This window comes from Carcharhinus amblyrhynchos, chromosome 2 (assembly GCF_965287045.1).
Source record: "Carcharhinus amblyrhynchos chromosome 2, sCarAmb.v2.hapA, whole genome shotgun sequence".
Classification (NCBI taxonomy): domain Eukaryota; kingdom Metazoa; phylum Chordata; class Chondrichthyes; order Carcharhiniformes; family Carcharhinidae; genus Carcharhinus; species Carcharhinus amblyrhynchos.
This window is the reverse complement of record NC_137325.1, coordinates 149,395,694-149,420,257: the sequence shown is the minus strand read 5'-3', so window position 1 is coordinate 149,420,257 and position 24,564 is coordinate 149,395,694. Positions and strand designations below refer to the sequence as shown.

At 46.8% G+C, this 24,564-nt stretch overlaps 1 protein-coding gene across 2 annotated transcripts in view; it reads left to right on the top strand.

Annotated features, from left to right (window-relative positions):
* Positions 1-24,564, top strand: part of fam83hb (family with sequence similarity 83 member Hb) — a 59,551-nt gene that overhangs the window by 15,618 nt on the left and 19,369 nt on the right. For both annotated transcript variants that reach the window (XM_080214270.1, XM_080214260.1), the window contains exons 2-3: positions 2,785-3,255; positions 6,873-7,037. In XM_080214270.1, coding sequence (XP_080070396.1) covers positions 2,809-3,255; positions 6,873-7,037 — 612 coding nt within the window. In that variant the 5' untranslated portion in view covers positions 2,785-2,808. The remainder of the gene's footprint in view (positions 1-2,784; positions 3,256-6,872; positions 7,038-24,564) is intronic.

The following is a 24,564-nucleotide window of genomic DNA, read 5'->3' as shown; positions in this document are numbered from 1 at the left end:
TTCTTGGTTACCCCTTCAAAAAACTCAATCAAATTTGTGAGACATGATTTTCCACTCACAAAGCCATGCTGACTGTCCCTAATCAGTCCTTGTGTCTCTAAATGCCTGTAGATCCTGTCTCTCAAAATACGTTCCAACAATTTCCCCACCACAGATGTGAGGCTCACTGGCCTGTAGTTCCCAGGCTTTTCCCTGCAGCCCTTTTTAAACAAAGGCACAGCATTCACCACCCTCCAATCTTCAGGCACCTCACCCGTGACTATCGATGATTCAAATATCTCGGCTAGGGGACCCGCAATTTCCTCACTCACCTCCCACAACGTCCTGGGATACACTTCATCAGGTCCCGGGGATTTATCTACCTTGATGCACTTTAAGACTTCCAGCACCTCCTTCTCTGTAATGTGTACACTCCTCAAAACATCACTATTTATTTCCCCAAGTTCCCTAACATCCATAAGTTTCTCAACAGTAAAAACTGATGAGAAATATTCATTTAGGATCTCACCCATCTCTTGTGGATCCCTACATAGATGACCTTGTTGATCTTTAAGAGGCCCTCCTCTCTCCCTTGTTACTAATGCTAATTACTAATCAAAAGCTAATGTGCAAAATATGAGCTCATGGTCTGGGATAATCTATCAGCATGGATAGAGGATTGGCAGTCCGACAGGGCCATGATGTGAAGATATCGGCTTTGGACTTGGGTAAACACAGTAAGAAATCTCAGGACATAACCTGGTGTTCTGAGACTTCTTATCTGACAGGGAGCAGAGAGATGGGATTAATGGTTTTTTTCCAGGTGGCAACCCTGAGCCACAGGAATCAGCCACTGTGACCTCAACTATTTATAATCTACAACGGCAGGGTTCTGAGGAATGTGGAGGAACAGAGACATCTTGGGATTCATATCCACAGATCTCTGAAAGTTGCCACTCAAGTGGATAGAGCCGTGAAGAAGGCTTATAGTGTGTTAGTGTTTATTAACAGGGGGTTTGAGTTTAAGAGCCGTGGGATTATGCTGCAACTATACAGGACCTTGGTGAGAACACATTTGGAATATTGTGTCCAGTTCTGGTCACCTCACTATAAGAAGGATGTGGAAGCGTTGGAGAGAGTGCAGAGGAGATTTACCAGGATGCTGCCTGGTTTGGAGGGTAGGTCTTATGAGGAAAGGTTGAGGGAGCTGGGGCTTTTCTCTTTAGAGCGGAGGAGGATGAGAGGTGACTTAATAGAGGTTTATAGAGGATAGATATGAGTGGACGTTCAGAGACTATTTCCTCGGGTGGATGTAGCTGTTACTAGGGGGCATACCATGGTGGGAGATATAGGAGGGATGTCCGAGGTAGATTCTTTACTCAGAGAGTGGTTGGAGTGTGGAATACACTGCCTGCTGTGATAGTGGAGTCGGACACTTCAGGAACTTTCAAGTGGTTATTGGATAGGCACACGGAGCACACCAGAATGATAGGGAGTGGGATAGCTTGATCTTGGGTTTGGATAAAGCTCGGCACAACATTGAGGGCCGAAGGGCCTGTACTGTGCTGTACTGTTCTATGTTCTATATCAATGAATTAGATGCTGGGAATGAGTGAACAGCAGCTAAATTTTCTGATGACATAAAGATAGATAGAAGATTGAGTTGTGACAAGGACATGAGTTGTCTGTGAAGGGATATAGATACATCAAGTAAGTGGGAAAAATTTGGGAGCTGGGTGAATGTGTCCACTTTGACGAAAAGAATAGAAAAACAGCTGCTTATTAAAAATGGGAAGGGATTTCAGAAACCTGTGGTACAAAGGGATCTAGATAGGCTGGTTCATTCATCACAAAAGGTTAGTTTGCAGATATAGCAGATGGTCCAAGAAGGCAAATTGAATATTGGTGTTCATTGCAAGGGGAATGGAATAAAAAAGGCGGGAAATGTTGTTACAGTTGCTCCAGACGTTGGTCAAACCACATCTGGAATACTATTGGTCTCCTGATTTAAGAAAGGATGCAAGTGATCCAGGAACATAGAAGGTGAATTGTCTGATTCCCGGAATGAGGGGCACATTACAGTTTAGATGAATGAGAGGTGATCTTATGGAAACATATCTGATCTCGAGGGCACTTGACAGGTGGATGCTGAAAAAATGTTTCTCCTAATGAGAGAAATGACAACTAGGAGACAAAGCTTAAAAATAAGAGGTCTTTTTTCAAGGCAGGGATGAGGAGAGTTTATTTTCCCTGAGGATCATGAACCTGTGGATTTTTCTTCCCCAGAGAGTGGTGCAGGCAGGATTATTGAATATCTTTAAGGCTGAGTTGGGTAGGTTGTTGGCTGAGATGCAGTTAAAGGGTATGGGGGGTAGACAGGAGAATAGAGGTCAAGATCAGCCTTAATGTTATCGAGTGTTGGGCAGGATCAAGAGGCATGAACCTGAGTATTTCATTAACTGTATGGATATTTGTGTGCCATGCAAGTGGAATTTTGTAATGTTTTGTCCTTCTGTCTACTTGTGCTCCAATCTGTGTGTGTGTGTGTGTGTGTGTGTGTGTGTGTGTGTGTGTGTGTGTGTGTGTGTGTGTGTACATACACACAGGTCCTTCTATTCCCGGTTTCACTAAGTTAGCTGCATATTTACAGGTCCCTGTGTCACCCTGTGTATGTGTGTGCCTGCGTGTGGCTTTGTGTCTCCGACTGTTGCTAATTCCCTTGTGTATGAACAAGTCTCTGTGTGAGTAATTTGTATCCAGGTTGTTTTGTCCCTCAATATCTCTAACTGTGAGTTGTATCTGCAGGTTTGCTGCGGCAGTGAGTGTGAGATGGCACACCGTTCTCAATCTTCATCCTTGGGCAATGTGGACAATGACCCCAGCCATGTCCCTCCTCACTATAAGGAATATTACCGCATTGCCATTGACATCCTGACTGAGGAGGGAATCGATGCCTACTACCAATTCCTGGCAGATGAAAAGGAGGTGGATTTTCTCAGCAGCACTGAGATTGAGCACATTAATAAGCACATGAAAAAACCCGCCATAGCCATTGATGAGCTGGAGTTTATGCAAGGTGATTACACTGAATCAGACTCATCAGGAACCTACTGGCCGGTTCACACAGACATTGCTGCCCCAGCACTCGATCTTGGCTGGCCTGATGGTCACATGTGTTGGGGACCCTCTGATGTTACAATCTTTGTCCATCCACCAGCCCCGGACACTCTCAGCATCAAGGAAGAGGTCAGGAGACTCATCAGGTCAGCCACCCAGGTAAGAATATTAATGATAAAAGTGAATTACTGTGGCTGCTGGAACCTGAACAAAAACAGGAAATGGGGAAAGTTCTCAGCAGGTCTGACAGCCTCATTGGAGAGAACCAGAGCCAATGTTTCAAGTATGGATGGTAGTTCTGATGAAGGATCACCCAGACTCAAAACATTGGCTCTATTCTCTCCCCACAGATACTGTCAGAGTGGCTGAAATTTTACAGTATTTTCTGTTCTTGTTTTTTGAACAGTGAGAAGTCTCAACACCAGGGTGGCACAGTGGTTAGCGCTGCTGCCTCACAGCACCAGGGACCCAGTTTTGATTCCTGGCTTGGGTCACTGTCTGTGTGGAGTTTGCACATTCTCCCTGTGTCTGTGTGGGTTTCCTCCGGCTTCTCCAGTTTCCTCCCACAGTCCAAAGATGTGCGGGTTTTAGGGGGTTGGCCATGCTGAACTGTCCCTTAGTGTCAGGAAGACTAGCTAAGGTAAGTGCATGTAGTTATGGAGATAAAGTCTGGGTGGGATTGTGGTTGGTGCAGACTCAAGGGGCCGAATGGCCTCCTGCACTGTAGGGATTCTACGACCAGGTTAAAGTCTGTAAGAAGTCTCACAACACCAGGTTAAAATCCAACAGGTTTATTTGGTAGCAAAAGCCACTAGCTTTCGGAGCACTGTTCCTTCATCAGGTGAGTGGGAGTTGTGTTCACAAACATAGAACATAGAACACTACAGCACAAACAGGCCCTTCGGCCCACGAGTTGCGCCGATCACATCAACACCTACCAACCTACAGACCTATCTATAACCCTCAATCTCATTAAACCCCATATACTCATCCAGAAGTCTTTTAAAAGACCCCAGCGAGTTCGCCTCCACCACCACTGACGGCAGCCGATTCCATTCACTCACCACCCTCTGAGTGAAAAACTTACCCCTAACATCTCCTCTGAACTTCCCTCCCCGCACCTTAAATCTGTGTCCTCTTGTAGCAACCATTTCAACCCGGGGAAATAGCCTCTGAGAGTCCACCCTATCTATTCCTCTCAACATTTTGTAAACTTCTATCAGGTCGCCTCTCAACCTTCGTCTCTCCAGGGAAAAGAGTCCCAGCTCCCTCAACCTAACTTCATAAGGCATGCCTCCCAGTCCAGGCAACATCCTTGTAAATCTCCTCTGTACCCTCTCAATAGCTTCTACATCTTTCCTATAGTGAGGCGACCAGAACTGCGCACAATACTCTAAATGAGGCCTGACAAGGGTCTTATAAAGTTGCAGCATTACCTCCCGACTCCTAAACTCAATCCCTCGATTAATGAAGGCCAGTACACCATATGCCTTCTTGACCACCTCCTCCACCTGCGAGGCCGATTTAAGAGTCCTGTGGACCCGGACCCCAAGATCCTTCTGCTCTTCAACACTACTCAGACTTCTGCCCTTGATAGTGTACTCGTTCATCCCATTGGTTCTGCCAAAATGGACGACTACACATTTATCTGCGTTGAAGTCCATCTGCCACTTCTCTGCCCAGTCCTGCATCCTATCTAAGTCCTGCTGCAACTTTTGCCATCCTTCCAGACCATCCACAACACGATCGACCTTCGTGTCATCAGCGAACTTACTTACCCATCCCTCCACTTCCTCATCCAGGTCATTTATGAAAATGACAAACAACAAGGGTCCCAGAACAGATCCTTGAGGCACTCTGTGTTGTGAACTGTTCCCTTCCTGTTGGCGAACACTTCAGTGGTCACGGGCATTCAGCCTCTGACCTTCGGGTAAGCATTCTCCAAGGCGGCCTTCACGACACACGACAGCGCAGAGTCGCTGAACAGAGACTGATAGCCAAGTTCCGCGCACATGAGGACGGTCTCAACAGGGATCTTGGGTTCATGTCGCACTATCTGTAACCCCCGTGACTTGCCTGGGTTTGTAAAACCTCACTTACTGTCCTGTCTGGAGACAATACACATCTCTTTAACCTGTGCTTAACCCTCTCTCCACTCACATTGTCTGTATCTTTAAGACTTGATTACCTGTAAAGACTCACATTCCAACCATTATCTTGTAAATTGAGTTTGTGTCTTTATATATCCTGTTTGTGAACACAACTCCCACTCACCTGGCGAAGAGGCAGTGCTCCGAAAGCTAGGGGGTTTTACTACCAAATAAACCTGTTGGAATTTAACCTGGTGTTGTGAGACTTCTTACTGTGCTTACCCCAGTCCAACGCCAGCATCTCCACATCAGGTTGAAGTCCAACAGGTCAGTCACTTACCTGATGAAGGAACAGTGCTCGAAAGCTCATGATACCAAATTGAAGTCCTCCAGCTTTTACCTGGTGTCATGAGACTTTTTACTGAGCTTACCCGAGTTCAATGCTGGCATCTTAGAACAAAGAAAATTACAGCACAGGAACAGGCCCTTCGGCCCCTCCAAGCCTGCACCAACTGAACTAAAACCCCCTACCCTTCCGGGTACCATATCCCTCTATTCCCATCCTGTTCATGGATTTGTCAAGACGCCCCTTAAAACTCACTACCGTATCCCCTTCCACTCCCTCCCTCGGCAGCGAGTTCCAGGCACCCACCACCCTCTGTGTAAAAAATCTGCCTCATACATCTCCTTTAAACCTTGTCCCTCGCACCTTAAACCTGTGCCCCCTAGTAATTGACTCTTCCATCCTGGGAAAAAGCTTCTGACTATCCACTCTGTCCGTGCCTCTCATAATCTTGTAGACTTCTATCAGGTCTCCCCTCAACCTCCGTCGCTCCAGTGAGAACAAACCAAGTCTCTCCAATCTCTCCTCATAGCTAATGCCCTCCACACCAGGCAACACCCTGGTAAATCTTTTCTGTACCCTCTCCAAAGCCTCCACATCCTTCTGGTAGTGTGGTGACCAGAACTGAACACTATATTCCAAGTGCAGCCTCACTAAGGTTCTATAAAGCTGCAACATGACTTGCCAATTTTTAAACTCAATACCCCAGTCGATGAAGGCAAACATGCCGTATGCCTTCTTGACTACCTTCTCCGCCTGCATTGCCACTTTCAGTGACCTGTGTACCTGTACACCCAGATCCCTCTGCCTATCAATACTCTTAAGGATCCTGCCATTTACTGTACATTTCCTATCTGTATTAGACCTTCCAAAATGCATTACCTCACATTTGTCCGGATTAAACTCCGTCTGCCTAAAAGTCCTTTTTTGAAAGTCTTTATATCAGTATGTTATCCTCATCAGTCCTTCATTAAAGCACTTAATCAGGTGAGTTGATCATGATTTGTCTTCAATAAATGTGGCTGTAATTTATTAATCTACAGGTCTGTAAAGTTAATTTTCTGTCTGGTTGTTAAGTTTCCATACCATCACTGGCTGGCCTGTAGTTTCTGGCTTTCTGCCTCTTGCCTTTTATAAACAAGGTGTAACATTTACAATCTCCCATTGCTCTGTTGTGACTCTGATGCGCTCACATTGACCCACGAGAATTAATTTGCGACTTGGCATGTGATAGAATGTTGTAAGGTTAACCCTTCGCTATCCAGCGTTGTCTCCTCTTGTTGCCTCCTCTCTGCTGAGGAATGATGAATTTATGATTTGTTTTGGGTGTCTTTCTCCCACAGGTTATTGCGATTGTAATGGATGTTTTCACTGATATTGACCTGTTTGCTGAGGTGTTGGAAGCTGCGAGTCGTGGCATTCCTGTCTACCTCCTCCTTGATGAACTGTTCTCTCATCACTTTCTGGAGATGGTTAAGAAATGTAAAGTGAATCTGAGCTACATACAGGTAAGAACCAGTTAATTTTGGCTTGGTTTGTGATGGAGCGATGATGAACCTGGTTTTAAAGATCAGGGGATTGGCTGATGTACTGGTTTAGACGTGAATCTTTCACCTCAAATGAACCCAAATTTATGGGACGGTAGGCAAGTTGGAACAGCTCAGTTGGGAGTGAATTAGACTGAAGATTTAAAGGTTCCTGTTTCAGACCTGTGTTTAGGCATGAGCTCACATTTCTTTTGGGTGGCACACTGGTTACCACTGCTGCCTCACAGCGCCAGGGACCCAGGTTCAATTCCTGGCTTGGGTCACTGTCTGTGCAGAGTCTGCACATTCTCCCCATGTCTGTGTGGGTTTCCAATTTCCCCCCTCACTCCAAAGATGTGTGGGTTAAATCAGTTGGCCGTGTTAAATTGTCCGGGGCCGTGTAGGTTAAAGAGATTAGCCAGGCAAATGTGTGGGACTGCGGCCGGTGCTGACCCAGGGCAGGGGGGTGGGGCTGCGGCCAGCGCTGATTGTGGGGGGGGGGGGGCGGGGGTGGCTGCGGCCGGCACTGACCGGGGGAGGGGGGGGTGGTGCAGGGCTGCGGCCGGCACTGACCGGGGGGGGGGGCGGGTGGTGCAGGGCTGCGGCCGGCACTGACCGGGGGGGGGGTGGGGGGGGGCGGGTGGTGCAGGGCTGCGGCCGGCACTGACCGGGGGGGGGGGGGCGGGTGGTGCAGGGCTGCGGCCGGCACTGACCGGGGGGGGGGGGGGGGCGGGTGGTGCAGGGCTGCGGCCGGCACTGACCGGGGGAGGGGGGGGGTGGTGCAGGGCTGCGGCCGGCACTGACCGGGGGGCGGGGCTGCTGACCGGGGGCACACACACTTATCCTCCAGATTCAACGAAGCCTTTTGACAAATAGTCAGCAATAGTTGAGTCAATTGAGTTTTTTTTATTGTCACAAGTCGGCTTGTATTAACACTGCAATGAAGTTACTGTGAAAATCCCCTAGCCGTCACACTCTGGTGCCTGTTCGGGTTACACTGAGGGAGAATTTAGCACAGCCAATGCACCCTAACCAGCACAGCTTTCAGACTGTGGGAGGGGAAGACTTATAGTGTGTTAGTGTTTATTAACAGGGGGTTTGAGTTTAAGAGCCGTGGGGATATGCTGCAACGATACGGGACCTTGGTGAGACCACATTTGGAATATTGTGTTCAGTTCTGGTCACCTCACTATAAGAAGGATGTGGAAGCATTGGAGAGAGTGCAGAGGAGATTTACCAGGATGCTGCCTGGTTTGGAGGGTAGGTCTTATGGGGAAAGGTTGAGGGAGCTGGAGCTTTTCTCTTTAGAGCGGAGGAGGATGAGAGGCGACTTAATAGAGGTTTATAAGATGATGAGGGGGATTGATAGAGTGGACATTCAGAGACTATTTCCTCAGGTGGATGTAGCTGTTACTAGGGGGCATAACTATAAGGTTGATGGTGGGAGATATAGGAGGGATGTCCGAGGTAGATTCTTTACTCAGAGAGTGGTTGGAGTGTGGAATACACTGCCTGCTGTGATAGTGGAGTCGGACACTTTAGGAACTTTCAAGCTGTTATTGGATAGGCACATGGAGCACACCAGAATGATAGGGAGTGGGATAGACTGATCTTGGGTTTGGACATAGCTCGGCACAATATTGAGGGCCGAAGGGCCTGTACTGCTCTATGTTCTATGAAACCAGAGCCCCCTGAGGAAACCCAAGCAGACACAGGGAGAATGCGCAAACTCCACACAGACAGCGATCCAAATAGAGAATCAAACCCGGGTCCCTGGCGCTGTGAGACAGCAGTGCTAACCCACTGAAGTCAGCAGGCAATGGATTCAGTCCCTTCAGTTGAGTCTATACTCTAGGCTGATGTTGTGTGACAGTGCTAATGGAGCGATTGCTTAGGACTCTATGACAGTGCTAATGGGCTTGCCAGAGGTGCTGTCTTTGGATGGTGAAAATTCTGTTGTGTTGTTCTAGCAGTGCCTTGGCCTCCTTCCCCAGCAGCATCACAATAACTTGTTTATTCATCTCACTGTGTGAGCTGCCTGTGTGAAAATTGGGCCTGCGTGCTAACAGTACCTGATCGATAATCAATTCATTGCATGTTTGAGAATTTCCCTGATTTGTGAATAAGCTCCATTTAAATAATTTACATTGGCCGTAAAGGGCAAAAGAGTAACAAGGGAGAGAGTAGGGCCTCTTAAAGATCAACAAGATCATCTATGTGCAGATCCACAAGAGATGGTGAGATCCTAAATGAATATTTCTCATCAGTTTTTACTGTTGAGAAAAGCATGGGTGTTAAGGAACTTGGGGAAATAAATAGTAATGTCTTGAGGAGTGTACATATTACAGAGAAGGAGGTGCTGGAAGTCTTAAAGTGCGTCAAGGTAGATAAATCCCCAGGACCTGATGAAGTGTATCCCAAGACATTGTGGGAGGCTAGGGAGGAAATTGCGGGTCCCCTAGCTGAGATATTTGAATCATCGATAGTCACGGGTGAGGTGCCTGAAGAATGGAGAGTGGTGAATGTTGTGCCTTTGTTTAAAAAGGGCTGCAGGGAAAAGCCTGGGAACTACAGGCCAGTGAGTCTCACATCTGTGGTGGGGAAATTGTTGGAAGGTATTTTGAGAGACAGGATCTACAGGCATTTAGAGATGCAAGGACTGATTAGGGACAGTCAGCATGGCTTTGTGAGTGGAAAATCATGTCTCACAAATTTAATTGAGTTTTTTGAAGGGGTAACCAAGAAGGTAGATGAGGGCAGTGCAGTTGATGTTGTCTACATGGATTTTAATACGGAAAAGTGTAGAGTGATTCACTTTGGAAGGAGTAACAGGAATACAAAGGACTGGGCTAATGGTAAGTTACTTGGTAGTGTGGATGAGCAGAGAGATCTCGGGGTACATGTGCATAGATCCCTGAAAGTTGGCACCCAGGTTGATAAGGTTGTTAAGAAGGCGTACGGTGTGTTAGCTTTTATTGGTAGAGGGATTGAGTTTCGGAGCCGCGAGGTCATGTTACAACTGTACAAAACTCTGGTGCAGCCGCACTTGGAGTATTGTGTACAGTTCTGGTCGCCACATTATAAGAAAGATGTGGAGGCATTGGAAAGGGTGCAGAGGAGGTTTACCAGGATGTTGCCTGGCATGGGGGGAAGGTCTTATGAGGAAAGGCTGAGGGACTTGAGGTTATTTTCATTAGAGAGAAGAAGGTTAAGAGGTGACTTAACAGAGGCATATAAGATGATCAGAGGGTTAGATAGGGTGGACAGTGAGAGCCTTTTTCCTCGGATGGTGATGGCTAGCATGAGGTGACATACCTTTAAATTGAGGGGTGATAAATATAGGAGAGATGTCAGAGGTAGGTTCTTTACTCAGAGGACGTGGAATGCCCTGCCTGCAGCAGTTGTGGACTCGCCAACATTAAGGGCATTTAAATGGTCATTGGATAAACATATGGATGATACTGGAATTGTGTAGGTTAGATGGGCTTTAGATTGGTTCCACAGGTCGGCGCAACATCGAGGGCCAAAGGGCCTGTACTGCGCTGTAATGTTCTATGTTCTGAATGTGAGGTGATGCATTTTGGTAGGTTGAACCAGGGCAGGACTTACTCAGTTAATGGTAGGGTGTTGGGGAGAGTTACCGAACAAAGAGATCTGGGGGTACATAGCACATAGAACATTACCGCACAAACAGGCCCTTCGGCCCACAAGTTGCGCCGATCATATCCATACCCACCAGGCCTATCTATAACCCCCAATCCCATTAGATCCCATATACTCATCTAGAAGTCTCTTAAAAGACCCCAGCGAGTTCGCCTCCACCACCACCGAAGGCAGCCGATTCCATTCACTCACCACCCTCTGAGTGAATAACTTACCCCTAACATCACTTCTGTACTTTCCTCCCCAGCACCTTAAACCTGTGTCCTCTCGTAGTGACCATTTCAGCCCTGGGAAATAGCCTCTGAGAATCCACCCTATCTATTCCTCTCAACATTTTATAAACCTCTATCAGGTCGCCTCTCAACCTTCGCCTCTCCAGGGAGAAGAGACAGAGCTCCCTCAACCTATCCTCATAAGGCATGCCTCCCAGTCCAGGCAACATCCTTGTAAATCTCCTCTGCACCATTTCAATAGAGTTCGTGTTCATAGAGCTTGAATGTCAAGTCACAGGTGGACAGAGTGGTGAAGAAGGCGTTCGGCATGCTTGGTTTCATTGGTCAGAATATTGAATACAGGAGTTGGGACGTCTTGTTGAAGTTGTACAAGACATTGGTAAGGACACACTTGGAATACTGTGTACAATTCTGGTCACTCTCTATTATAGAAAGGATATTATTAAACTAGAAAGAGTGCAGAAAAGATTTACTAGGATGCTACCGGGACTTGATGGATTGAGTTATAAGGAGAGGTTGAATAGACTGGGACTTTTTTCTCTGGAGTGTAGGAGGCTGAGGGGTGACCTTATAGAGATCTATAAAATAATGAGGGACACAGATCAGCTAGATAGTCAATATCTTTTCCCAAAGGTAGGGGTGTCTAAAACTAGAGGGTATAGGTTTAAGGTGAGAGGGGAGAGATACAAAAGTGTCCAGAGGGGCAATTTTTTCACACAGAGGGTGGTGAGTGTCTGGAACAAGCTGCCAGAGGTAGTAGTAGAGGCGGGTACAATTTTGTCTTTTAAAAAGCATTTAGATAGTTACATGGGTAAGATGGGTATAGAGGGATATGGGCCAAATGTGGGCAATTGGGATTAGTTTAGGGGTTTAAAAAAAAGGGCAGCATGGAGAAGTTGGGCCGAAGGGCCTGTTTCCATGCTGTAAACTTCTATGACTCTATTCTTTAACATTGTTAGAGTGAGGGCTTTTCCCTGCGTGGTTTTGTGTTCTGGAACATTGTCATTATCATTTTGTGGGAATTAAAACAGCAAATTTTCAAATTCTAAATAGCTACAGTTTCTTGGAAGTAATGAATCACTCTGTGTGACACCTAAAATGATAAAAACACCCCAAACAAGCCTTATAAATAGGAACCCCACAAGGCAGTGTCACTAGGATTATTGACACACCTCTAGGAAACTCTGTAAATAATCTGTCACTCGGGAAATTTAAATAAACATGCAGATTCTCCGGGAGTTCCTCGTGTATCCCTTTGGGTTTGCAGCTCCTGTGTTGAAATGAGAAGGTAGACTATGAGCTGTTGTTAGTAAATGGAGGTGCTGTGTTATTATAAATTGCTTTGTAGAAATTCAGCCAGTGATCAGAGTGATGACTCACCACCTGCATTGGCCCTCCAGCTATTCCCTCCACCCAAGGTGTGTTCCCTGTCAGGGTAATTCAGTTTTAGGTGTAGCTGTTCTTCGATGAACAAGTGCTGGCACAGATTAGACCAGGAACATGCCTTTCTCATGAGAAGCAGGAAATAATTTTTGTGATACAGATGAGGTTAAATAAAAATTTCTAGAGTGAAGAAGAATCAGTTTCTAATGGAAACGAGGAATTGGACATAAAAGTAAGGGTGTTTTCCTTGAGATATACAGACTGCATCTTGAATACTGTGTGCAGTTTAGGTCTCCTTTAACAGAGGGGGTAAATGCATTCGAGTGGTTCAGAGGTGGTTTACTCGACTGATGTCTGGATTAAGCAGGTTATCTCATAGGTTGAACATAGGTTAAAGAGTTAGGCGGTGTCTTGATCGAAGTATATAAAATCCTGACCAGCGCTAACCAGCCAAACGTGGAAAGGATGTTTCCCCTGTGGTGGGGCTGGGGCGGGGGGGTGGGGGTGGGGGGGCGCTCTGTTTTAAAATTAGGGGTTGCTCTTTTAGGACTGAGATGTGGAGAAATTGTCCCATTGCTCTCTCAGAAGGTTGTGCGACTTTGGAACTCTGTTTCAGGGGGAGCTGGAAGCGGGGACTGATTATTTTCAAGGCCAGGTGGATAGATTCTTGTTAGGGAGGAAAATTTGAAGGTTACAGAATGAAATAATGTGACCAGAAGGAATGCCACATGTGCCTTTGATTCTGTCTCCATTCATAAACACAAGTTATTTTCACACTTTCCCCATCCCTTGAGTTTGTGCGTGTTAAGGCTACTTTGATACAGCTCCATTAGGGGAAGCCCAACACAGTTAGAGATTGCCATTTTAACATTCACTTACGGACTGTGGGCATTGCTGACAAGACTAACATTTATGACCCATCTCTCATTATCCTTCAGGTAGTGGAGGTTATTTGATTAAAGTGAGCAGGTTGTTGCTGAATAAGTGCCTGATGACCCTTTCCATCACTTTACTGAGAGGAGAACTGGGCAGTAATTGGCTGGGTTGGATTAGTCCTGCTTTTTGTGTACAGGACATACCTGGGCAATTGCCCACATTGTCAGGTAGATGCCAGTGTTGTAACCGTACTGGAACAGCTTAGCTACGAGTGCAGGAAATATGGAAGCACAATGACCCCGACCTCCACAGCCTTCAGTGGCAAAGAATTCCACAGATTCACCACCCTCTGGCTGAAGAAATTCCTCCTCATCGTGGTTCTAAAGGGCTTTACCTTTATTCTGAGGCTGTGCCCTCGGATCCCAGTCTCTCCCACTAATGGAGACATCTTCCCCATGTCCACTTTATCCAGCCCCTTCAGTATTCTGTTTCAAAACCAGCACAACACTTACAAGTTTATAATTAAAGTGATTTGCAGCACAGTCTGATTCATTGGTGTGTTTTTGGTTGCTATTAAGTATAGACACCTCTTCAATTCTAATTGATTTTAGTTGGTGGGGTGTGTTGGGGATGGGCTGCAAAAAGAGTGGCCCAGACGGTGAAACCCCACCAAGGTGGGGGCACTGGGAAGATCTTATTGATCAAGATTAATGTATAATAGATAGTTAATTTATAATGAAGAGGTCAGTGGGTGAAGTGAGCATGTCAGAGTGTTGTGTCTGCAGTTTGGGTAGGAGACAGGGTGATTAATCCGGATTTCAGTGTGGTGAGGAAGTTGGGAAGAGGACTGAGGTCAGGGGTAATGAGGAGCAGTTTCAGAACTGCACGCTGTTAGCCGTGGCATTTAATAAATGTTGGAAGTGGTGCAGGAACTGCCCGTCAGCTCTATTGCTTGCAGTTGGAAATCCCCTTTGATGATAAATGGTTTTTCTTTGGGGTTTTACTTCTCAGGAGTCAATGGGAATATTAGCGACACTGACTGGTTCAGTGAAACCTGGTTCCATTGAATTCTTTTTGTATGTTTGTGTTTAGATTTTCGAGGCTAAGATTACGTTGCTAGGTAACTCAGCACTGTTTAAATAGTAAACGGTTGACACAATCCCACTCTGACTAAATGTTAATCTTTAATGAGGATTCCTTTAAGGAGCCAATAGAAAGGCCACTTCCTGTGTGTAATACTTCACTTTGCAACTTCTTGGCCTCTGCCTCCTCACTATTTATCCATGGACTGTGTGACAGAGCACTTATACACAGTAAAGTCTTTATAGACGCTTGGTCAATAGTGTTATTACTCAATTCAATCTGTCTACTATTGGAACACAGGGCTTAGAAATTCTGAGTTGAAATAATATATATTGAGCCTGTTTGGCTCAACTTTAGGAAGTCAGAGATACCTCTCGATCTGGGAAAGCATCAGTATTTACAGGTTCTATTTTTTCATTAATTAACGGCATGTGGGTGTCACTGCCTCGACCAGCATTTGTTACTCAACTCCAATTACACTGGAAAAAGCACTGCTGAGCTGCCTTCACTGCCCATCCCTAATTGCCCCTTCAGAAGGTGCTGCTGAGCTGCCTTCACTGCCCATCCCTAATTGCCCCTTCAGAAGGTGCTGGGGAGCTGCCTTCACTGCCCATCCCTAATTGCCCCTTCAGAAGGTGCTGCTGAGCTGCCTTCTTGAGCCGCTGCAGTCCCTGAGGTGTAGGTACACCCACAGTGCTGTTAGGGAGGGAGTTCCAGGATTCTGACCCAGTGACAGTGAAGGAACGGCCGATATATTTCCAAATCAGGATAGTGAGTGACTCGGAGGGGAATCTCCAGGTGGGGGGTGTTCCCAGGTATCTGCTGCTCCTGTCCTTCTAGATGGAAGTGGTGGTGGGTTTGGAAGGTGCTGCCTAAGGAGCCTTGGTGAGTTGCTGCGGTGCATCTTGTAGATGGTACACACGGCTGTCACTGTGTGTCGGTGGATGGGGTGCCAATCGAGTGCCTGTTTTGTCCTGGATGGTATTGAGCTTCCTGAGTGTTAATGAAGCTGCGTTTATCCAGGCAGGTGAGACTATTCCATCGCTCTCCCGACTTATGCCTTGCAGGTGGTGGGAGCTGTGAGGGGGGCAGGAGGTAAAAATGTTCCTCAGGATTTTCAGCCTCCGTGACCTGCTCTTGTAGCCACCTTCTTTATTTTTAAAAATTCTTTCCTGGGATGTGGGTGTCACTGATAAGTATTTGTTGCTCCTCACTAACTGACCTTGATATGAATGGCCATTTCAGAGAACATTTACATACCTCATATATTTAGAAACCTGCCTCTGGGCTTTTCCATTATCTTCTCTGCCAATGATATTTTGTTGCCCTCCTTATTTCTTTTTAAGCGCCTCCCCCCCCCCCACCCCACCCACCTCCCCCCGCCCCCCCCCCCACCCCACACACCCCACCCCTGAAGGGCCTCCCCTGTTTTTAGACCTGCTGTAAGCCTTGAGCTTGGCGAAGGGCCTGTTTGTGTGCTGTACAACTCTGACTATAAAGCTGGAATTAAAAACTCATCTCGTTCGCTAATGTCCGTTAGGGAAGGGAATCTGCCGTCCTTACCCGGTCTGGCCTACATGTGACTCCAGAGTCACAGCAATGTGGATACCTGTTAATTGCCCTATCGAGCTGGTTGGGCAGGAAATGCCAGCCCAATCAGTGACGTGACATTAAAAAAAATAAAAATGGATGGGCTTAGGACGAGAATTCCTGCGGGTACAAACCTCGAACAACCTCAACGATCTTCCTCTGTTCCACCCGGTGGAGAATTTTCCCTTATTTCCATTGACTAGAATTTTCCTAGGACGCTTTGATGCCACTCTGTCAAATACTGCCCTAATGGCAAGAACGCTCACTCTTACTGCACCTCCTGGAGTTTAGCTCCACCAAGAACGTTTGAACCAAGGTTGTAAAGAAGTCAGGAGCTCAGTGACCCTGGTGGAACCCAGGATGTCCTTCCTATAGAGGGAGCACAGTGAAGGTTTACCAGGCTGATTCCTGGGGTGGCAGGTCTGTCATATGAGGAGAGACTGAGTCAGTTAGGATTATATTCACTGGAGTTCAGAGTGAGAGGGGATCTCATAGAAACGTGTAAAATTCTAACAGGGTTAGACTGGGTAGATTCAGAAAGAATGTTCCCAATGGTGGGGAGTCCAGAACTAGGGGTCATAGTTTGAGGATAAGGGATAAACCTTTTAGAACTGAGGTGAGGAGAAATTTCTTCACCCAGAGGGTGGTGAATGGGTGGAATTCACTCCCACAGAAAGTAGTTGAGGCCAAAACATTGTCTGATTTCAAGAAGAAATTCGATTTTGCTCTTGGGGCTAAAGGGATGGAGGGATATGGGGGGGTGGAATCAGGATATTGAATTTGATTATCAAAATAAATGGTGAAGTAGGCTTCTAGTTTCTAGAAACTGAGCGTGAATGGGTAGTTATTACTGAGTAGGTACTGCTTGGTAATGGTCTTAATGACTGCTTCCGACTTTACTTTAGGTAAGAAGAGTGATGAGATCCTGCAGCAGCAGCTTAGGGAGTTAGGTAGAAAGTTGAAAAGCAGGATCTCTCGGGTTATAATCTCAGGATTACTCCCTGTGCCACGTACCAGTGAGGCTAAGAATAGGAAGATGGTGCAGCTCAACATGTGGCAAAACAGCTGGTGTAGGAGGGAGGGTTTCAGATATCCGGACCACTGGGGTCTCTTCCGGGGCAGGTGGGACCTGTACAAGAAGGACGGGTTGCATCTAAACTGGAAGGGTATAAATATTCTGGCCGGGAGATTTGCTAGTGTCACACGGGGGGATTTAAACTAGTTTGGCCGGAGGATGGGAACCAGAGTAAAGGTGAATTAGCTGAAGGGGAACCAGAGAGTACATAGAACATAGAACACTACAGCACAAACAGGCCCTTCGGCCCACAAGTTGCGCCGATCACATCACCTACCAACCTACAGACCTATCTATAACCCTCAATCTCATTAAACCCCATATACTCATCCAGAAGTCTTTTAAAAGACCCCAGCGAGTTCGCCTCCACCACCACTGACGGCAGCCGATTCCATTCACTCACCACCCTCTGAGTGAAAAACTTACCCCTAACATCACTTCTGAACCTCCCTCCCCGCACCTTAAATCTGTGTCCTCTCGTAGCGACCATTTCAAACCGGGGAAATAGCCTCTGAGAGTCCACCCTATCCATTCCTTTCAACATTTTGTAAACTTCTATCAGGTCGCCTCTCAACCTTCGTCTCTCCAGGGAAAAGAGTCCCAGCTCCCTCAACCTAACTTCATAAGGCATGCCTCCCAGTCCAGGCAACATCCTTGTAAATCTCCTCTGCACCCTTTCAATAGCTTCTACATCTTTCCTATAGTGAGGCGACCAGAACTGCGCACAATACTCTAAATGAGGCCTGACAAGGGTCTTATAAAGTTCCAGCATTACCTCCCGACTCCTAAACTCAATCCCTCGATTAATGAAGGCCAGTACACCATACGCCTTCTTGACCACCTCCTCCACCTGCGAGGCCGATTTAAGAGTCCTGTGGACCCGGACCCCAAGATCCTTCTGCTCCTCAACACTACTCAGACTTCTGCCCTTGATAGTGTACTCGTTCATCCCGTTGGTTCTGCCAAAATGGACGACTACACATTTATCCGCGTTGAAGTCCATCTGCCACTTCTCCGCCCAGTCCTGCATCCTATCTATGTCCTGCTGCAACTTTTGCCATCCTTCCAGATCATCCACAACACCACCGACCTTCGTGTCATCAGCGAACTTACTTACCCATCCCTCCACTTCCTCATCCAGGTCATTTATGAAAATGACAAACAACAAGGGTCCCAGAACAGATCCTTGAGGCACTCCGCTGGTGACTGACCTCCATTCAGAAAAAGCCCCATCCACAACCACTCTCTGCCTTCTGCAGGCAAGCCAGTTCTGGATCCACAAGGCCAAAGGCCCTTGGATCCCATGCCCTCTCACCTTCTCAAGAAGTCTTGCATGGGGGACCTTATCAAACGCCTTGCTGAAGTCCATGTACACTACGTCCACGGCACTTCCTTCGTCAATGTGTGCAGTCACATTATCGAAGAACTCAACTAGGCTTGTAAGGCACGACCTGCCCTTGACAAATCCATGCTGACTATTCCTGATCATGTCAAACCTCTCCAAATGTTCGTAAATCTTGTCCCTCAGAAGCCTCTCCATCAGCTTACCAACCACTGAGGTCAGACTCACCGGTCGGTAATTTCCCGGGCTATCTCTGTTCCCTTTCTTAAAAATAGGAACTACATCCGCAATCCTCCAATCCTCTGGAACCTCTCCCGTCTCCATTGACGACGCAAAGATCATCGCCAGGGGCTCTGCAATCTCTTCCCTCGCCTCCCACAGTATCCTGGGGTACATCCCATCTGGTCCCGGCGACTTATCTACCTTGATAGAATTAAAGTAGGGGCAGTAAGATTCAGAGAAACAGCAGGCAGGGTGGGATTGCTAATCAGAGAGAGTCTGGTGGACTGAAGTGTATTTGTTTCAATGTGAGAAGTGAACAGGTAAGGCAGATGAACTTAGAGCTTGGATTAGTACTAGGAACTATGATGTTGTTGCCATTACAGAGACTTGGTTAAGGGAAGGACAGATTGACAGCTAAACATTCCAGGATACAGATGTTTCAGGTGGGATAGAGGGGGATGTAAAAGGGGTGAGGGAGTTACACTACTGGTTAAGGAGAATATCACAGCTTTACTCCGGGAGGACACCTCGGGTTCATACAGTGAAGCAATATGGATAGAGCTCAGGAATAGGAAGGGTGCAGTCACAATGTTGGGGGTTTACTATAGACCACCCGAGAGCCAGCGGGAGATAGAGGAACAGATATGTAGGCAGATTTTGGCAAAGTGTAAAAGTAACAGGGTTGTTGTGGTGGGAGATTTTAACTTCCCCGATATTGACTGGGACTCAGAGCTGGGGGTGTGGATGGGGCAGAGATTGTAAGGAGCATCCAGGAGGGCTCCCTGAAACAGTATGTAGATAGTCCAACGAGGGAAAGGGCCATACTGGACCTGGTATTGGGGAATGAGCCCGGCCAGGTGGTCGATGTTTCAGTAGGGGAGCAGCTTGGGAACAGTGACCACAATTCAGTAAGATTTAAGGTGCTGATGGATAAAGATAAGTGTAGACATAGAACATAGAACACTACAGCACAAACAGGCCCTTCGGCCCACAAGTTGCGCCGATCACATCATCACCTACCAACCTACAGACCTATCTATAACCCCCAATCTCATTAAACCCCATATACTCATCCAGAAGTCTTTTAAAAGACCCCAGCGAGTTCGCCTCCACCACCACTGACGGCAGCCGATTCCATTCACTCACCACCCTCTGAGTGAAAAACTTACCCCTAAACTTAGTCCTCAAGTGAAGGTGCTAAACTGGGGGAAGGATAATTACAACAATATTGGGCAGGAACTGAAGAATGTTGATTGGGGGCAGATGTCTGAGGGTGAATCAACATCTGGCATGTGGGAGGCTTTCAAGTGTAAGTTGATAGGGATTCAGGACTGGCACATTCCTGTAGGGATGAAGGATAAATATGACAAGTTTCAGGAACCTTGGATAATGAGAGATATTATGAGCCTAGTCAAAGAGAAAAAGGAAGCATTTGTCAAAACTAGGAGGCTGGGAACACACGAAGCAAGTGTGGAATACAAGGAAAGTAGAAAGAAACTTAAGCAAGGAGTAAGGAGGGCTAAAAGGGGTCATGAAAAAGCATTGGCCAGCAGGATTAAGGAAAATCCCAAGGCTTTTTACACATATATAAAGAGCAAGAGGGTAGCCAGGGAGAGGGTTGGCCCACTGAAGGACAAGGGAGAGAATCTGTGTGAAGCCAGAGGAAATGGGCGAGGTATTAAAGAAAGAACAAAGAACAATACAACACAGGAACAGGCCCTTCGGCCCTCCAAGCCTGCGCTGCTCACACGCCCAACTAGACCATTCTTCTGTATGCCTCCATTCCCAGTCTGTTCATGTAACTATCCAGAGAAGTCTTAAACGATCCCAGCGTGTCTGCCTTCACCACCCTGTTTGGCAGTGCATTCCAGGCCCCCACCACCCTCTGTGTAAAATAAATCCCTCTGATATCTGAGTTAAACCTCGCCCCTCTCACCTTGAACCTCTGACCCCTCGTGATCGTCACCTCCAACCTGGGAAAAAGCTTCCCACTGTTCACCCTATCTATACCCCTCATAATTTTGTACACCTCTATTAGGTCTCCCCTCATTCTCCATCTTTCCAGGGAGAACAACCCCAGTTTGCCCAATCTCTCATCATAGCTAAGACCCTCCATACCAGGCAACATCGTGGTAAACCTTCTCTGTACTCTCTCCAAAGCCTCCATGTCCTTCTGGTAGTGTGGCGACCAGAACTGGGTCCAGATGTATTCCAAATGTGGCCTAACCAACATTCTGTACAGTTGCAACATCAGATACCAATTTTTATACTCTATACCCTGTCCAATAAAGGCAAGCATGCCATATGCCTTCTTCACCACCTTCTCCACCTGTGCTGCCACCTTTAGGGATCTGTGGAGTGTGAGTACTTTGTGACAGTATTCACCAAAGAGAAGGACTTGGTGGATGATGCTTGAATCTATCATCAAGGAAGAAATAGCGAGACATCTGGTTATAAATTGTCCCATTGGTAAGACGCAGCATGGGTTCATGAAGGGCAGGTCATATTTGACTAATCTGGTGGGATTCTTTGAGAACATTACATTGTGCAGTGGAGAATGGGGAATCTGTGGATGTGGTGTATCTGGATTTCCAGAAGGCATTTGATGAGGTGCCACACCAAAGACTGTTACATAAGATAAAGGTGCACAGTGTTATGGGTAATGTATTAGCATGGATAGAGGATTGGTTAACTAACAGAAAGCAAAGAGTGGGGGCAAATGGGTGTTTTTCTGGTTGGTGATCAGTGACAAGTGGTGTGCCTCAGGGATCAGTGTTGGGACTGCAATTGTTTACGATTTACATAGATGATTTGGAGTTGGGGACCAAGTATAGTGTGTCAAAATTTGCAGATCACACTGAGATGAGTGGCAGAGCAAAGTGTGCAGAGGACGCTGAAAGTCTGCAAAGGGATATAGATAGTCTAAGTGAGTGGGCAAGGGTCTGACAGATGGAGTACAATGTTGGTAAATGTGAGGTCATCCATTTTGGTCAGAATAACAGCAAAATGGACGATTATTTAAATGATAAAAAATTGCAGCATGCTGCTGTGCAGAGGGACCTGGGTGTCCTTGTGCAGGAATCTCAAGGAGTTGGTTTGCAGATGCAGCAGGTAATTAAAAAGGCAAATGGAATTTTGTCCTTCATTGCTAGAGGGATGGAGTTTAAAAACAGGGAGGTTATGTTGCAGCTGTATAAGGTGCTGGTGAGGTCACACCTGGAGTACTGTGTACGGTTTTGGTCTCCTTACTTGAGAAAGGATATACTGGCACTGGAGGGGGTGCAGAGGAGATTCACTAGGTTGATTCCAGAGTTGAGAGAGTTGGTTTATGAGGAGAGACTGAGTAGACTGGGGCTATACTCATTAGAATTCAGAAGAATGAGGGGAGATCTTACAGAAAGATATAAGATTATGAAGGGAATGGATAAGATAGAAGCAAGGAAGTTGTTTCCACTGGCGGGTGAAACTAGAACTAGGGGGCATAGTCTCAAAATAAGGGGGAGCAGATTTGGGACTGAGTTGAGGAGGAACTTCTTAAAAAATTGTTGGGGGTAGGGTGTTAGCGTGGATAGAGGATTGGCTGTCAAATAGGAGGCAGAGAGTGGGGGTCAATGGGTGCTATTCGGATTGGCGGATGGTGACTAGTGGAGTGCCCCAGGGGTCGGTGCTGGGGCCTCAGCTTTTTACCATTTATATAGATGATCTGGAGGAGGGAACCGAGTGTAGAGTGTCGAAATTTGCTGATGACACCAAGATTGGGGGAACGGCAAATTGTGCGGAGGGTGTGGAGAGTCTGCAGAAGGATCTAGATAGGCTGGGCGAATGGGCCAGGAAATGGCAAATGGAATTTAATGTTGGCAAGTGTGAGATGGTCCACTTTGGTAGGAAAAATGGTAGAAAGGACTATTACTTACGAGGCGAAAAACTGCAGCAGGCGACGGTGCAGAGGGACCTCGGGGTCCTTGTGCATGAGTCGCAAAAACCCAGCTTGCAGGTGCAGCAGGTGGTCAGGAAGGCGAATGGGATGCTGGCCTTCATAGCGAGGGGGATTGAATATAAAAGTAGGGAGGTCTTGCTGCAGCTGTATAGGGCATTGGTGAGGCTGCAACTGGAGTACTGTGTGCATTTTTGGGCGCCGCACCTGCGCAAAGATATTTTGGCCTTGGAGGGAGTGCAGAGGAGGTTTACTAGGCTGATATCGGAGTTGAGGGGGTTGAGCTATGAGGAGAGGCTGAATAAACTGGGCTTGTACTCGTTAGAGTTTAGAAGAATGAGAGGAGATCTCATTGAGACGTATAAGATGATGAATGGGATGGATAGGATAGAGGTGGAAAGACTCTTCCCGCTCAAAAAAGACAATAGGACTAGGGGGCACAGCCTCAAGATAAAAGGGGGGCGGTTTAGAACGGAGTTGAGGAGGAACTTCTTCACTCAAAGGGTGGTGAATCTCTGGAATTCTCTGCCCGTTGAAGTGGTGGAGGCTGCCTCGCTAAATATTTTTAAGACGCGGGTTGATGGGTTTTTGATAGGAGAGGGGATTAAGGGTTATGGGGAGAGGGCGGGAAAGTGGAACTGAGCCACGACAGATCAGCCATGATCTTATTGAATGGCGGGGCAGGCTCGAAGGGCTAGATGGCCTACTCCTGCTCCTATTTCTTATGTTCTTATGTTCTTCACCCAAAGGGTTGTGAATCTGTGGAATTCCCTGCCCAGTGAAGCAGTTGAGCCTCATTGAATGTTTTTAAGGCAAGGATAGATAAATTTTTGAACAGTAAAGGAATTAAGGATTATGGTGAGCGGGCAGGTAAGTGGAGCTGATTCCACAAAAAGATCAGCCATGATCTTATTGAATGGCGGAGCAGACTCGAGAGGCCAGATGGCCCACTCCTGCTCCTAGTTCTTGTGTCCTTATCATGATGATTCTGGGGAAGGATGTGGAGATAGTTTGAGTCATGTTGAGATCAAAAAAGTGGAGGCCTTGGGGTTCTTGAGAAACATTAAGGTAGACAGGGTCTAATGGGATATACCCCAGAATACTGAGAAAGGCTAGGGAGGACATTGCTGGGGCCTTGAGAGAAATCTTTGTATCCTCACTGGCTACAGGGGAGGTACAGTAAAACATCTTACAAAAGCAGGTTAAAGGCCAATAGGTTTATTTCCTAGCGCAAGCTTTCAGGGCGCTGCTCCTTCATCAGGTGAGTGGGAGTTCTGTTCACAAACAGGGCATTTATAGACACAAACTCAATTTACAAAATAATGGTTGGATGCGAGTGTTTACAGGTAATGAAGTCTTAAAGATACAGACAATGTGAGTGGAGAGAGGGTTAAGCACAGGTTAAAGAGATGTGTATTGTCTCCAGACAGGACAGTTAGTGAGATTTTACAAACCCAGGCAAGTCATGGGGGGTTACAGATAGTGTGACATGAACCCAAGATCCCGGTTAAGGCCGTCCTCATGTGTGTGGGACTTGGCTATCAGTCTCTGCTCAGTGACTCTGCGCTGTCGTGTGTCGTGAAGGCTGCCTTGGAGAATGCTTACCCGAAGATCAGAGGCCGAATGCCCGTGACCACTGAAGTGTTCGCCAACAGGAAGGGAACAGTCTTGCCTGGTGATTGTCGAGCGATGTTCATTCATCTGTTGTTGTAGCGTCTGCATGGTCTCCCCAATGTACCAGGCCTCAGGACATCCTTTTCTGCAGCGCATCATAAGAACATAAGAAATAGGAGCAGGAGTAGGCCATCTAACCCTTCGAGCCTGCCCCGCCATTCAATAAGATCATGGCTGATCTGTCGTGGATCAGTTCCACTTTCCCGCTTTCTCCCCATAACCCTTAATTCCCCTTGTCTATCAAAAACCTATCTACCCATGACTCAAATATATTTAGCGAGGTAGCCTCCACCACTTCAACGGGCAGAGAATTCCAGAAATTCACCACCCTTTTGAGTGAAGAAGTTCCTCCTCAACTTCGTTCTAAACTGCCCCCCCTTATCTTGAGGCTGTGCCCTCTAGTCCTGCTGTCCTTTCTAAGCAGGAAGAATCTC